Source organism: Podarcis muralis, chromosome 7, assembly GCF_964188315.1.
Source record: "Podarcis muralis chromosome 7, rPodMur119.hap1.1, whole genome shotgun sequence".
Classification (NCBI taxonomy): Eukaryota; Metazoa; Chordata; class Lepidosauria; order Squamata; family Lacertidae; genus Podarcis; species Podarcis muralis.
Window position 1 is genome coordinate 58,454,223 of NC_135661.1, and position 15,488 is coordinate 58,469,710.

The window sequence follows — 15,488 nt, forward strand, 5'->3', positions numbered from 1 at the left end:
AGGGGTTGATGGAACTGAATCAGCTAGGATTCAGATTTCTTTTTAAAAAATATTTTTAATTTTATTTTATAAACCAACTTTCTACTTCTTTTTCTGTTACACATTGTTATCCATCTTATTTAGCATTTCAGTATTTATAACAGAACTTGTTTATTTTAATAGGAGTTCTGATTTTTCAATATGATTTTGCAAGTATCCTTTAAACACCTTCCAGTCCTTGTCTAACTTCTCTTTTGAGATCCTTCCAATTTCTCCCATTGTTTTGGATATATTGTAATACTCCAATAATTTGGCAAGCCACTCTGTTTTTGTCGGCATTATACTACTTTTCCAATTTTTCGCAATTGATAGCCTTGTGGCTACTGTTGCGTATAAATATAATGTCTTATCCTCTTCCTTTAAACTTCCTGGCACTATTCCCAATAGAAAACCTTCTGATGTTTTCCTAAATGAATATCTAAACATTTTTTTTCATTTCATTATATACAGTTTCCCAAAATTGTTCGATATTTAAACAATTCCTCCATATATGCATCATAGTGCCTTTTCTGTGCTGCATCGTCAGCAGACATCGCCACAGTTTTTATTCATTTGGCTATTCTTTCAGGTGTTAAATACCATCTATGTTGTATTTTAAGATAATTTTCTTTCAATATACAACACGTAGTGAATTTCATATCTTCTTTCCACAATTTTCCCCATTGTTCAAGCATAATATTTTTCCCAATATCTTGCGCCCATTTAATCATGGATGCTTTAACCAGTTCATCCTTTGTTTCCCACTCTAAGTTCAAATTGTATAATTTAGATTTTAAATTTTTTTTCTTGTATTAAATATTTATCAAATTTAGAAATTTCTTTTTCAAATCTTATCTTTTTGCCTTTCACTAATCTATACTTAATTTGAATATATTGGAACCAATCACTAATATGAACTTTAATTTCTGTAAAGTCCTTTAATGCCAATTCTCCATTTTCTTCCTCTAATACAGTTTTATAAGTGGCCCAGTTCTCTTTCATATTTAATTTTTTCACTGCAACAATTTCTGCCGGCGATGCCCACCATGGAGTTTTTGGCTCTAGGAGTCTTTTATATTTCTCCCATATTTTATATATAGACTTTCTGATTATATGCCCCAGGAAGCCTTTATGTACTTTAACTTTCTCATCTATCGTATCTACAACCTCTAAATCCAATTCATCCGAATCGTCTAGTTTAATCCATTCTTTTAACCAGGTCAAACCCACTGCATCATGGTATAACTCCAAGTCAGGGAGGCCAAATCCTCCTCTTTCCTTCTTATCTATCATTATTTTATGTTTTATTCTCGGGGGGTTTTCCTGACCACACGAATTTGGCCAAATCTCTTTTCTAATTATTAAAGCATTTTTCTCCTCCTAGTATTGGGATACTTTGAAATAAAAACATCATCCTTGGTAATATGTTCATTTTTATTACTGATATTTTCCCTAATAAGGATAAACTTAGTTTTCCCCATACTTGCAAATCATTTTTTATTTCTTTCCATGTTTTCCCATAATTCTCATTACTTTAATCCATAGTATTTGTTGTTAAATTAATTCCAATATACCTTATTTTCTTTTTAATTTCCAATCCAATTTCTTGTAATTTCACTTTATCTTTTTCTTCCATATTTTTGTTTTCCCATAATTTAATTTGAATCGTGCTAATCTGCCATATTAGTTTATACATTCCAATATTCTGGGTGTGCATTGTAGGGGATTTTCTGTTGTGATCATGACATCGTCTGCGAAAGCTCTTAACTTATATCTTTTTTTCACCAACTGCTATTCCTCTTATTTTCTTTAATAGAACCTCTAATACTATTATAAACAACATTGGGGATAGGGGGCATCCTTGTCTTGTACCTTTGAATACACTAATTTCTTCTCCAAACTCTCCATTAAAAATATTTTTTGCCTTCTGTTGGTTATATATTGCATTTATGCCTTTTTGGAATTTTTCGCCTAGACTCAATTCTTTTAATAGTTTGAGTAGCAGTTCATTTCAATCTAAAAGGATTATAAGGTATCTGACATAAATGGTTAAAATGATTAGCTGCTCAGCTGCCTAAAAGTCCACCTCTGTTCCAAAAGCCAAGCTCCCTGCAGAGAACACCCTAGAAGCTCTGCTCTTAGAGTATAAGTCCAGGAGAACTTCTCCAACACCAAACAGGAATGCTCTCAAAACCCAAGTTGGTCAAACATTCCACCTTTGGCCAGGTACAGAACCTGCAGAGTGCGCCAGATTGTTTCTTCAATCTTATGCTACTGCAGGTAGCAGTTGAAGAAAAATGAGGGAAGGATGAAACTGAAAAGGAATTTTTATATGATACAAGTAGGATCTAGCACCTGTTTACCCAATTCTCAACTTCCAATCCCACTTTCAGCCAGCCTTTGGTCCAGGCTTTGTCCAGGCCTTAACCCCACCAATGAAGTCATAACGAGGTATGCATGATAATGGCACCCCATTCCCATAGCAACATCACATGTCACAAAAGAAGATTTTCAACTTCACTGCAAAGCTGGGCAGCAAAAGAAGCTTGTCCAATGGGCTATAGTGGGGAACTACCAGTAAAGCAGCTAAGACAGCTCTGCTTCTCTCAGGATGACTGCAAAGCTCTTCCTGGAAAATGTCAGCTATCGTTCCCACCACAAACTTACATAATGTCTAAGGAATGGCTGCAAATCTTTAACAATCTAGCCCAGATCCACTTCCCTCTCAATCCTCCTAGTTACTTTTCCCTGCTCTTGAACCTCTTATTCCACTACTCTCTACAGCTTTAAGATCATTTGCTCCTGAATTCTTCCTGTTCTCCCTTGGTGCCGCCTCTGCCGGGGAATTGTCTACGAAGTACCACTCATCTTTCTTTCTTCAAAACTCCCCCAAACCCAGATTTCCCTAAACTGTTTGAGCTCAAGCTAGTCCTCCACTCCCAACCACACCCATCTAAGTGCTATGTACAACTGCATTTTCTCACCCCTCGTCACCCTCCTGCTTCTGTCTCCTATCAAAACTTAAGACTGGTGTTTTTAGAAAGGCCAACACCCACCCTAAGTCCTTGAAGACACGGAGAGCTATAAACCTATCTAATCATTCTCACTGAAGGTCATAGCCTTGGCTGCTCAAGCCTTTACCAAAATTGACTCAGGAAGCACAGCAGAGCCGGGTCCAAACTTCAGCTATGGCTTTCCAGTCTCCTGTTAACTATGTCGCTCCTTTGTGCTTCCTACCTCACTAATAATCTCCGCTGAGTAATTGCTGAAACCCAGATGTCTAAAACTGGGCCTTGCATTGCTGAGTCAGACTCAATAGCAGACAGAAGGGGGGGGGGAGCTAATGTGTATATGGATTAGACAAATGCAGCAGTGTTTTTATCCCAACTCACATCCCAATAAAGGGAAGCCCAAGCAGCAGGACTTGTGGGGAAAGAAATGTGGGTGTGCTGGGGGTCAGCAGGACAGAGAAATTCACCCGCACAGAACTATACAAAATGTTAGAAACAGCCCACATCACTTAAAAAAATATTATTATGCCAAATGTGAAAGAATCAAGGCTGCATCAGAGGTTTACCTGGGGTTTTTTGGGGGGGGATTTCTTCCCCAATCACCCTAATGCTGAGAACATTCACCTTTTTGGCACCTGTCTGCAGATATCAGGTGTATTTTGATGGAACCACTGTTTTTTAAATGGGTCTCTTTCTTTAGATCAGTCATACAGGTGATGCTAGTCAATTGACCATCATGTAGCCTAACCCAGCCAGCATCAAGGCAGTATGCAAAACAACTGGACTATGTGCAGAGGTCACGGAGAGCAAACAAAGCAGCAGTACGTTTACTCTCAGGATCCATTCCGTGCATGGAATAGATTCTGCTCCTTCACGACACAGTAACATCCTGTGCCTACAGCTCAGAGGTTGCAAAGTATACACTTAGAGCTCAAGAACTTAGTCAAGGGCTGGAGTATACATTATAGTTTGATGGCAAAACACACTGTCTACCTTCCCCACATGTCTCCTACACTGGCATTCCTTCCCAACTTGGAATCAGATGTGCACACCAGTCTAGAAACTGGGCCCAAATTCATCCAGCAATCTCCTTGCTTGCAGTCTTTGCTTCCATCTTGACTAGTGATATCCTAAGCCCTGCTAGGCTCTGTGGAAATTCCAAGTTCCAAACAGCTGCTCCCCGTAAATATGGAATCTGACAGTACTACTGTTGAGGGGGACAGTGGAGAATTGCTAAGGCACTGCAAAGGAAGGGAGAATAAACACACAGATCTCCAGTTCTCTTAATTATATACCCAGCGGGTGTCTTTAAGGGACCTCTCAGACAAAATCCTGTACTATCCAATACAGAGCTCCCATCACCCTTAAGAGACTGGCTCACAAGTTAAATTTGGCAAGCTGGCGGCAGAGTGCAACAGAGTGCTTGTCATCTTTGGCTCCTGGTGCCAAGGGAAGTATGAGGAGCCAGTGAGCAGTTTGGCAGCAGACACCACCTGCAGACATCATCGGCTTAAAATGCAGGCTCCTCCATGCAAACTAAGTCCAGGATTCAGCAGGAGTATTTTGTGATGGTCTCACTCTGTGCCAAGCATGCGGCAGTCACTAGGGAATGACTAACTAGATTTCCCCCTTGCTCATTTCTCTGGATTGAGAGAAACTCTCAGCTCTGTTTAAGCCTGCCTTCTCCTGTCATACTCAATATGCAATGACCATCACACCTTCAGAAGACACTTGCCCAGTTTAGATCCCGTTTCTTGTGTCTGAATCCCACAAATCCCTGTTTTATTTATTTTTAGATGCTTTCATGCTGTTGTTTAATTGGTTTTAGGCTGTATTTTGTTTTAACAGCATTGTTTCTTTTCACCACTTAGATCGTTTTCAAATACTAAGCTGTTGATAAACGCTTTTCTAAAATAAATAAGGGCACAGAAACCCCTCTCAGACTACCCTCCATACATTCAGATAATGTGTGATGGGAAGATCTGAATCATGTCATTCAATTATTTGTTTTATTGCATCTGTTTGCCATGCATATATCTGTATTCTCTGGATGGTTTTTACCCATCAATAGAAAATGCAGAATGCAAAATTTAAATGGCAAAATAAAAATACCACTTAAAAAAACCAGTTATGTGCCCTGAATTTCACTGGGTGGGTGAGAGAGAAGGTGCAAGTGCTTGCCCAAGGGGAGAAGCTGTGGCCCAGCAGTCCAATGTGGTTTTGGAACTGTCAAGGTTTCTGTCTGCTCCCCCAAGTCAGAAACAGAGCCAACCTCCTGCTTTACAGAGATTCCCTTTCCAACAGGGCTCATAGTGAATTTCACGGCCAAACACAAAACCACTACCAGATGTGTACCTACAGCCAGTAAGAGAAAAGGGAAGACAGGAAGGGAAAGCAGAGCCCTGCTTTGTCCATACAGTAGAAACAAAGAGTCTCCACTCTCTACATACAGCCACAGACACATTTAAATTGTCCTCCCCTAAAAGTTACCACCTCTCCAAAGGGCTCATGTACAGTAATTAGAACTCTGGTAATATTGACTCCTGTCAGGACCAACTGGGCTCCTGTACAGCTAGGAACCTGTTTTCAATGTACTGGGACACAAGAGGCTGAACTCAACATTCAAACAATACCTGAGCCACTTGCTATTTGCAACCAGTTTAGCAGACCCAACATACAATCTGCTTTAGGAACATGTGTGTAGGCAAAGCCAGTACCGTCGATTCTGGTGTATAAGATGACTTTTTAACCCCGAAAAAGAGGTTTAAAAGTCGGGGGGACGTCTTATACGCCGGGTATGGCTTCCTCCCGGCAGTGAGCCCACTGCTGCTTCCGAAGCTGCCGCCGCAACAGCAGTGGGCGGCACGCTCCGCATCGGTAGGAAGCTGCCCAGCAATGCTAAGCCGGCTTTGCTGGGTGGCTTCCTCCTGGTGTGGAGCCTGCCGCCGCTGGCGGCAGCAGCAGCTTCTGAAGCAGCAGTGGGCAGTGGGCTCCGCGCCGGGAGGAAGCCGCCCAGCAAAGCCGGCTTAGCATCGCTGGGCAGCTTCACCGGGCAGCTTCCTCCCAGCGCAGAGCCCGCCATCCAGTGAAGCTGCCGAAGCATATAAGACCCCCCAAGTTTCGAATCCCCACGGCGGGGTGTGCTCCCGTTGTTCGGTCCCAGCGCCTGCCAACCTAGCAGTTTGAAAGCACCCTCGGGTGCAAGTAGATAAATAGGGACCGCTTACTAGCGGGAAGGTAAACAGCGTTTCCGTGTGCTGCGCTGGCTCGCCAGATGACCCAGAAGTGTCTGCGGACAGCGCTGGCCCCCGGCCTCTTGAGTGAGATGGGCGCACAACCCCAGAGTCTGTCAAGACTGGCCCGTACGGGCAGGGGTACCTTTACCTTTACCTTATACGCCCAGTTGCCTAATACGCCGGAATCTAGGGTAAATGTCATTTTAAGGGCTCAGCAAGCAATGGCCCTGAAATCAAACCCATTCCCACTCCTCACATGCCTTCCTGTCTGGATTGCCCAAAGTATCTTAAAGCATTAGAAGGAATGACGGCCATGAGCACATAAGGAAGTGTGTAGGCAAGACTTGATAGCAGGGCATGGGGGAGGGGGAGGGGGGAAATCTCAAAGAAGTTTACAACCTACATTAAAACATCAAATAAAAACAATACAGAAGAAAGTCAAATATAAAGTATACATTAAAAGTAGTATAATTAACTGGAAATTAAAATATTACCTTAAAGTTTTCCTAAATAAAACATTAACATAGCAAAGTTAAATTTTTTTTAAATTCTTAAAACATTTCAAAAGAAAACATTACTAAAGGAAGTCAAATATCAAACGCATATTTAAAACAGCATAATTAGCAAGAAAACAAAATATTATCTTAAGCATAGAACATGTTCTGCTGTTCTTGCTGCCAATCCTGGCAATGTTGGTTCACGGCGGCTGGCAGCTGTAGATGCTCAGACTTGATGATCTGGGTCTGCACTAAGAGACAACCAAGATGGTCCCTGGCATCTTCAGCAACCTCAGCTTTTATAGCGGGAGTCAGACAGGGCCCTCCCCTCCCAGGCCAGGTAGAAAAAAGGCTACAAGGCAAGGAAGCATATCTTCCATGTCTCACCGTCTTCTGTTACTATTTCTGTGGCCTTTTAGAAGTAGGTGGGTTGTTTTTAATGCATTTCTCCTTCCTCTTGGTCTTAATGTATCTATGTGGGATTTGCTGTTTGTTTGGTTGCAGTTTTGCTTTAGACTGCCCTGGGCAAGATAAAGCGACTGACAAATTTAAGAAAAGAAAGAAAGAAATGCATACACTGCAAACTAGGACTGATCCCAATGGTAAGATTGATTACTGAAGCCAAGAGTTTTGGGCACAGTGCCCTCTGTGCTGACAACAACATCATCTTCATCGCAGCAATTCTTTCAGCTCGCCTGGTGCTGTGGTCACGGCTGGCTTACTCAATCCCACCCACCCAGTGAGCTCACAAAAGCCAGCAGCACATGAGCATCTGTGGAATGCACTACTTTGCTGACCAAGCTGACTCCCACACAAGGGAAGAAAATAAAGCATTTTGAGATCTAGGACATAATGATGGCCAAGCAATCCTGCCAACGGAGGGCAACAGTTGGACACCTCCACCACACTTGTGTAAGAGATGTAGATCAGAAGTAGGGAAACTTTTTGGCTCCACAGGCCAGATCTTTATCAGAATCTGCCTCTCAGGGCTGTCCACCTGTCAAAATACCTTGCGCTTTGCATGTCTTCCTGTTCCCCACTTTTAAGCTCTTGATCTCAGAGGCTTAAGCTTTCAATATCAGGAACCTAAAGGGGTAGGAGGGAGACTATAAAACTTTGCACTCCCATTTGAGCTTCCAGAGGATCAGACAGGAGTGCAGGAGCCTATGCAAAAGCTTTTTTGAACCAGCTTGAACCCGAGAGCTGCTTCAATGGGGCACTTTTGCACAGGGCTTAAATCCCTGCTCAGCTAATGAACAGGCTTGAATCTTGCTACATTGGTTGCACAATCTTGTTCATTGCTGGGAACAGGATAGTCCAGCTAACACAGGATTAAACCCTTTTCTCCTGCCACATTCAGCTAACATCATCTGTGACATAAGCTGATAGCTGGGTGGGCCTGATTTGGGGGAAATGGCCTTGTTGGCCAAATTGGATCCCCTGGCTGGCCAAGATTAGCCCACAAACCAGAAGCGCCCCTCTCCTGATGTAGATATACTGTAAAAGACAGTGATGGAGGCCATCATCACACCTAGAGGTGGCAATATCCAAATGCCTCAACATCTGGGTGTCTGAAATGTTTCCAGTTCTGTGTCACACAATATCAGTGGGGATTAGACAGATACAGTCCACCTAATCAGATCACACATTATCTGAGTTTTGACTACTGCATTATAATGGCAGAAGTTACAACCAAGGTAGCTAGATCCAAGGAGACCCAGACCAAACAAAATGACTAGTGCAGTTATGTGGGTGGTGATCAATTACCAAACAACAGGGTTTAGTTCGTGGATGTGCAACCATCCTACTCTGTCTCATGGTCTTGTCACTAAAGTAAGAGCAGGAAGTCAGGGCCACATGTCACTTGTCTACACGATGGCTGGACCATCAGCCATGGTGTGTGGCAATTTCTTATTACATTTAGTTGGTTTCATTGATTTATTGTTAGCCACTTTGAGTTGTTATGGACAAAAGTTGAGGGTATAAGTTTTTTGCCCTTTTAAGTATCATTGCAGGCTCCTTCAGGGTGTTCCTGGAGTACTCCCTTCCATGCCCCAATTGCAGAGCTGGTGCGGCAAAAAGGTGTGCAAGCCACTATTCTCTCAGCCTCACTCCTACATGTACAAGCACCTGCAATATGGGAATAATATTGATCTGCAGTGACTGCTGTGAATTCCAGAGAAGTAGCTGTGTTAGTGTGTTGAAGCAAAGTTTTGCAACATCTGAAGACTAAGATTGTGTAGTTCATGTCACATTACAAAAACATACGCCACAATAAATCCATTTTTAAGGTACTATAGGGCTGCTTTAGGGCTGCTTAGGGATCACTGAGATAATGTATGAATTGCTTTGTACACTCAAAGTATCTTGCTTGCTAGCAGCAAGGAATCCTTAACTATGACAAGTAGCTGAAGGTGCATCTTCAATGGATCTACCAAACAGGCTACAGCTGAACCCACATTTTAGGAGCTGTGTCATCCACTGCTACTAACTGCTACTTTGCAAGTGTCCAGGCATTCATCTGCTCTGCCTTCCTAGCGGCACTTAAAAGAGATTAGGGTTTTACTTAACACAGCTTTGGAAGTGATATAAATTATCTGTCCCCAATTTCAAATTTATGGGAATCAACAGCAACTACTATCAAGCAACAATAAAAACTTAGCATTTACACACCCACAAAAATTCTTACAGCCCTCCACAAGGTAGGCTAACGTTCTCAGCACAATGAGGTGAGGCAGGAAGCCTATGAGAACAACATCCTGCCTAAGACAACCTGATGAGGTGAACTTTGAACTGGTGACTTCCTGGCTCAGTGCTAATTTGATGTTCTCAGTCTCTCAACTACAGGCAGGACCCTGGCTCAGCCCTTGCTGTGTGCATTAGGTGCTCTTCCAGCAACTGATACAGTGTTACAAAGACCAACTAAAATACTGCAGCAACCAAGGAATAGACTACAGTGGAACCTCGGGTTAAGTACTTAATTCGTTCCAGAGATCTGTTCTTAACCTGAAACTGTTCTTAACCTGAAGCACCACTTTAGCTAATGGAGCCTCCTGCTGCCGCCGCGACGCCAGAGCATGATTTCTGTTCTCATCCTGAAGCAAAGTCCTTAACCCGAGGTACTATTTCTGGGTTAGCGGAGTCTGTAACCTGAAGCATATGTAACCTGAAGCGTATGTAACCCGAGGTATCACTGTATTGCCAGTACAGTACAGTGGTACTTCGGGATTCGAACGGGATCCGTTCCGGAGCCCCGTTCGCATCCCGAATGGAACGCAAGACGCAACGGCACGTCTGCACGTGCCGCGTTTCACCGCTACCGTGCATGATGTCATTTTGAGCATCTGTGCATGTGCGAGTGGTGAAACCCGAAGCGCATTCAACTCGAAGTATAACTGTATACCAAATGTACTCCTAAAGTACTCCAGACAAATTTAACTACTTAACACTACAACTCTTCCACCATTTCTTTTCCTTCAGCTGCCTGAATGAGTTTTGATTTGAATCCACCTTGCCCTTGATTTTAGGTGTATTTCCCCTTATCTGGGATGTTTAATTTGTTAACTGTTTTATTTTACTGTAAGCTTTTTTAGGACCAAAAGAAGAACTTACATATTCCTAAGAAATTAGGAACCTTGGCCCTAGACTCCTTAAATGGAATCATATTAGACAAAAAGCCTTCTCTGTAGAAAATAAAATAAAATTATCAGGATGCTAGGAAGATCATGCTTTATGATTATTTCATCTCTGAATAGCTGTTCATAAGCTCCCAGGAAAGTATACAAATACAATAAAATAAAATACAGTATAAAATGCACTACTTTGAAAAAAGCAACAACTATGAATACTTTATAACCATGAATACTTTCGGTACAGCACAAACCAATTATCAAGTGCTCAGCCCCAGATAACATTCATCTCCTGAAGGAGTAGATGCAGCTTCAACTAAAACTGGAAATTTATCAATGAAGGGGACATCCGTACCTCCACAGGAAGTTACCGCAATTCCACAACTGAGGTGCTGCAACCAAGAAGGCCCCATCTCGTGTCACCACTCAACAAACTACAAGTGTTGACAGGACAAACAGGAGTTCCCTTGCAATAGGGCTGGGCGATATATTGATATAGCGCTCAAAACTGGTCTGAAATCCATATTGTTATATCAGTTTCATAATTTTTGACTTGGCAATATATCATGAATCATGATGTGTGTGTTCTATACAAAAATCACAATGCGGGGAAAACCATGAAGCCAGCCAATGCCTCTACACAGCTCCATCCATCATGGGATATCAGTATATTGCGATGTTTAGCTAGTGATGCAGTATTCTATCACGATGCTGAAAATCATGTATCGTCCAGGCCTACCTCACAGTTCTCAAAACTCAGGTCAATAGTTATTGAAAGAGGTGCTCCATTAAAGACTTGTATCCTAAGTTGTTCAGGGCTTTATACACCAGTCCCAACACCTTGAATTGGCCCCAGTATTAAAAAGGCAACCCGGGCAGTTCTTTACACAGCAGCAGTACGTGATCCCATTTTGCTGTTCTACTTTACTGCTTTTTAATACATACGTGATACAAGTAAAAGTCAGAGGATAATCAGGGAACAGATTCCTCCATAGTTTGCAAGTGTAGGAACTACCTGTTCAGAATGCCTGCTTTTGAGGTGGTTTGGCAATACCCCCTTTTCCACATGGACTGGCAGGAAGAACAAAGAGCCAAGCCATCCCATGCACAGAAAACATATGAATATAATAAGTTGCCTTATACAGTCAGGCCATTGTGCTATCTAACCCTGTACAGGCAGCAAGCAATTTGCATGGGGGTTACGTTCCGGCTGCCCTGCCCTGTCCCTTTTGTGACACTTCCGAGTTTGATGTGATGCATGTGTGTGCAGTCGCACACATATTAGACATACCTAAAATGGTTGCTGCCTGTACTTCAACTTGCTGCAGCTCACCAGCGTCTCAGATAGGTTTTAATTTCCCACCGTGAGGATTAGTGCCGAAGTTGTACATGCATCCCCTGAAACTGGAGCTGAAATTGTGTGGATGTGCCCATCCAAATTTGACACGCACAGACTTTTCCAACTTCCTTAAGTCGACACTTAACTTAGAACTTAAGTAAGATGCAGAAACCAAGCCCAGAGTGATGAACCTGAGCAGTGTTCATCTGACCTCCTGGCAGCAGAGCTGCTGCTGTTGCTTACAAGGAAGAATGGGGAGATCATTGCTGGGCAAATGTGCTGGCTGAGCCGATATGGCACTCCTGTCAGTGGATCTGCATAACAGAAACCTCCTCACCTCTTCTGCTACTGGGCCTCAGAAACCAGATGTTGCTGCCTACTCTAATTATTATGCCAACTTGTAATAGTCACTTGTAGAGAGTTCAGATCTCCTCTATTCAGGGAAATTGTTAACTGGAACACTTGGTGTGGTGTTGCACTTTTTAATGTTCTCACTGTGCCTGCAATGACCACCAGTGTGCGAGAACAGGTAAGTAATTTTTGCAGGACAAATGTTTGTGGGGGTAGAGAGATGCACAACTTCAGTCCTCCTCTGCAAACACACATAGAGTTTCATCTAATGTATGAAGACTATCAAGAGTAGCTATTAATACCACTTTGATATCAATGCAGAGGTAATAAGGATAAATAATCCAAAGTAAAAGCCAAAGATGGTTTTGGGGTTTAGAGGAAGCAGCACAGCTCTAAAAGGCTGTAACAGGGATGATCTTCCCATGCAGAAGATCCCAGGTTAAATCCCCAGAATTTCAACACATTGGGTTTCAGGTATCAGGGCTGGGAAAACCCTCTGCCCAGGGCCAGAAGGTCCACTAAGGTAGCTGGTATAAGGAAGAGATAGAGAAGCTGTGGCCCTCCAGATATTGTTGGAGTACAAGTCACATCACCCTCAGCCCCATGGCCAAAAATCAGGGATTATGGAACTGGGAATCCAGCAACAAGTGACTGCCACGTTTCCCATCCCTGGTATAAGGCAACAACTTGTATCTTACTACACATTCAGAAGTAAAATAATTTCAGAAACCGCCAATCTGTCAGAGTGACTACCCATGCAAACATTCTTTACTGTTTCATATTGTTACTCTGCAAAATTAGCCCAGGAGTGCACTTGTCATGCTGTGTGAACAGACTCAAAAAGAGGTTTGAACGCCCAGGAAGACCTCAATAAAAGCCAAGTAGAAGTTTATCAAGGGCGGGAATGTAAATTTAGAGCCACACAGGCCCTCAAAATACTCCTAATATCCACCTTCTGATGTACTTATCACGACTCCTGGGAGCAGAAAGCAAAGCCCCGAATGCCGACAGGGACACCGACGGCGGGCCTTCCTAGCCCACAGAGGGGAAAGGAGACGGACACCTCACAAGCGCTGCCTCTTGGCGCGAGATGGAGCACCTCGCCCGTAGGGAGGAGAACTGGGGACACCTCACCCACCCGCCCCAAGGGATGGAAGGGCTAGAACTGGGGCCGAAGCCACGCCGGCACGGTCGGAATACCTGGAGCCAGGGGCGTGGGCGCCGGGGAGCAGCAGTGAGAGCTGCCGGAAAGGGAGGAAGAAGCCGAGGAGGGAGAATCGCCCGACGACCCGCCCTCCTGTTGGGTTATTACCGTATATATCTCCCCTCACATACAGACGTATCGTGAAGGGCTGGCACTTCTCTCCTGCCTCAAACTCAGCCGCGGAGGGAGACGGGGGAGACTCCCTCCTCCTGCTGCTTAGAGGCGGCCCAGAAGGGCAACAGAATACAGCCCCGGCCTCAGCGGAGCCCCCGCCCCACCTTCAAGGGACGGAGCGCGAAGGCCTCGCTGGAGCAGCGACGCCAGAGGCCGGAATGGGGTGCGGAGGAGACCCGGGAGAGAAGGGCCGAAGAGGCCCTTAAGGAAGGGAGGAGACCCTCTCGCCGCCCACCCCGGGAGCCCAGAGAGGGGGAGGGAGAGGCGCCCGAGGAGGCGCCCCATGCCCGGCGCAGGCCCTCCCCGCCGAGCGCTTAGCCTCACCCATGCCTGCGTGCGTCCGTCGCTCTCTCTTCCCTCCAAAGGCGGCGGCAGCGGCGGCGGCAATATGGCGGGCGGGGCCGGAGCGGTGGGCCAAGCGGACGCGCCGGGAGGCGGAGGACGGGGCCGAAAGGGAAGCCGACGGCGGCCGAAGCGGGACAGAAAGCCTCGGTGGCACCGAGCGCCCGAGACCGGCCCCTTCCCTGAGCACGCCCCTTTTTTAAAGAGACAGTTGGGCGGAGCTGAGGGCGGGGCGTGGGGAGGTGGGCGGGGCGAGGAGGAAGAGGCCGTTTTGAGACCGGGACAGGGCGCTTCGGGCGGGATGCAGGAGCGGGTGAAATCCCGGCGGGGCAAGCCGTGGCAGCGAAAGGAGACGGGCATCTGGTGGCCGTTTCGAAGGAGGCAGTTTTTGTTGTGGCCTGAATTCCCTTAGGGGAGGAGAGCCCGCTTCCTCCGCTGCGTAAAGTGATAAGACGGGATGGGTGTATTTGTATTTGACGAGAGTCAGTCCGTTAAATTAGTCGATTTCAGATATTCTGACCGTTTCGGAAAGAGGCCTCCTCCCCCCCACTAGTTAATCAGTGCTTTAAAAATACAAGAACTTTAAGCACCATCACAAAATTATTTCCAGCAATATAGTCCTGTTAGCCTCTTGCACCACAAAGAGTCTTGTGGCACCTATAGGCTAACAAATTTATTATGGTATAACCTTTTGTGTTGCTCTGAATTATAGGTCAGAACATTATGCATCAGCTGAAGTTGACCGTAGGTCATGAAATCTTGTGCCACAACAAATCATTTACCCTTTCAAGTTACCACTCTGTCACCTAAAAAGAGACATTCCTCCTCCTCCTGGGCAGGAGGGACCATCTCTTCTAAGATGAAGACTGTACACATAGAATCTAAAAATAAAAAACTCGCAACTTTTTTGAAGTGCCTCTTTCGAAGTGAAGTAAAAAACAGCTAAAGACTGCAGTATTCAGTTGGGCACTAGCTCCTTCCTTTATTAGAATATTTTGTGCCCACCTTTGGTACCCAAAAACAGAATACAAAACAGAGCATCTATTTAAAAATGGGGTGGGGGGGGTGTTGCACATGTGAAAGGCTATGAATGCAAAGCCACCTGCCACCCACCAGGGGGGTCTCAGCAAATGGTTGTAGCATTTAGGCAGTCTCCTGTGTGGCCTTTTAGATACCAATTAAATGGTACAACAAACTGGCACCCAGTAGAGCTACTTGAGAACAAGTTTGAAAAGTTCATTTCAGCTGGGCCAAGTTATTAACCTCACTACTGTATTTTGAACTGGCAGAAGTTTCTCAGAAGTCTGCAAAGACAGCCCGTTATGTAACACACTGCAGTAGTCTAGCTTGGAGGTTAATAGTGTAGACATATATGGCTCAGATTATTTCTGTTGCAGAGTGGGGCAGTTTAGATGGGGATCATTTTATGTCAGATGTGCTACCTGGATTGTCTTTAATGAAGTAGAACTTTATCAAGTAAATTAAAAATCCAGTAGCAATATTGGATGCACGAAGAGCTTTTAAAGGAACTACAGAATTGTAGGTTTAGAAGGGACCCCCCTGAGGGTCATCCAGTTCAATCACCCCCCCCCCTTCTGCCCCACAATGCAAAAATCCTGCTTGCAGCTATCCCTGGGAGGGCTCGAACCACCAACCTTCTGGTTAACAACCACACCCATTGACCCAT

The 15,488-nt window shown here is 44.5% G+C and overlaps 1 protein-coding gene across 1 annotated transcript in view; it reads right to left on the reverse strand.

Moving 5' to 3' along the window:
- KPNA6 (karyopherin subunit alpha 6) overlaps positions 1-13,970 on the reverse strand; it is a 31,421-nt gene extending 17,451 nt beyond the window's left edge. Inside the window, exon 1 of the mRNA XM_077931848.1 lies at positions 13,784-13,970. Coding sequence (XP_077787974.1) covers positions 13,784-13,787 — 4 coding nt within the window. The 5' untranslated portion in view covers positions 13,788-13,970. The remainder of the gene's footprint in view (positions 1-13,783) is intronic.
- Positions 13,971-15,488: the final 1,518 nt, after the last annotated feature.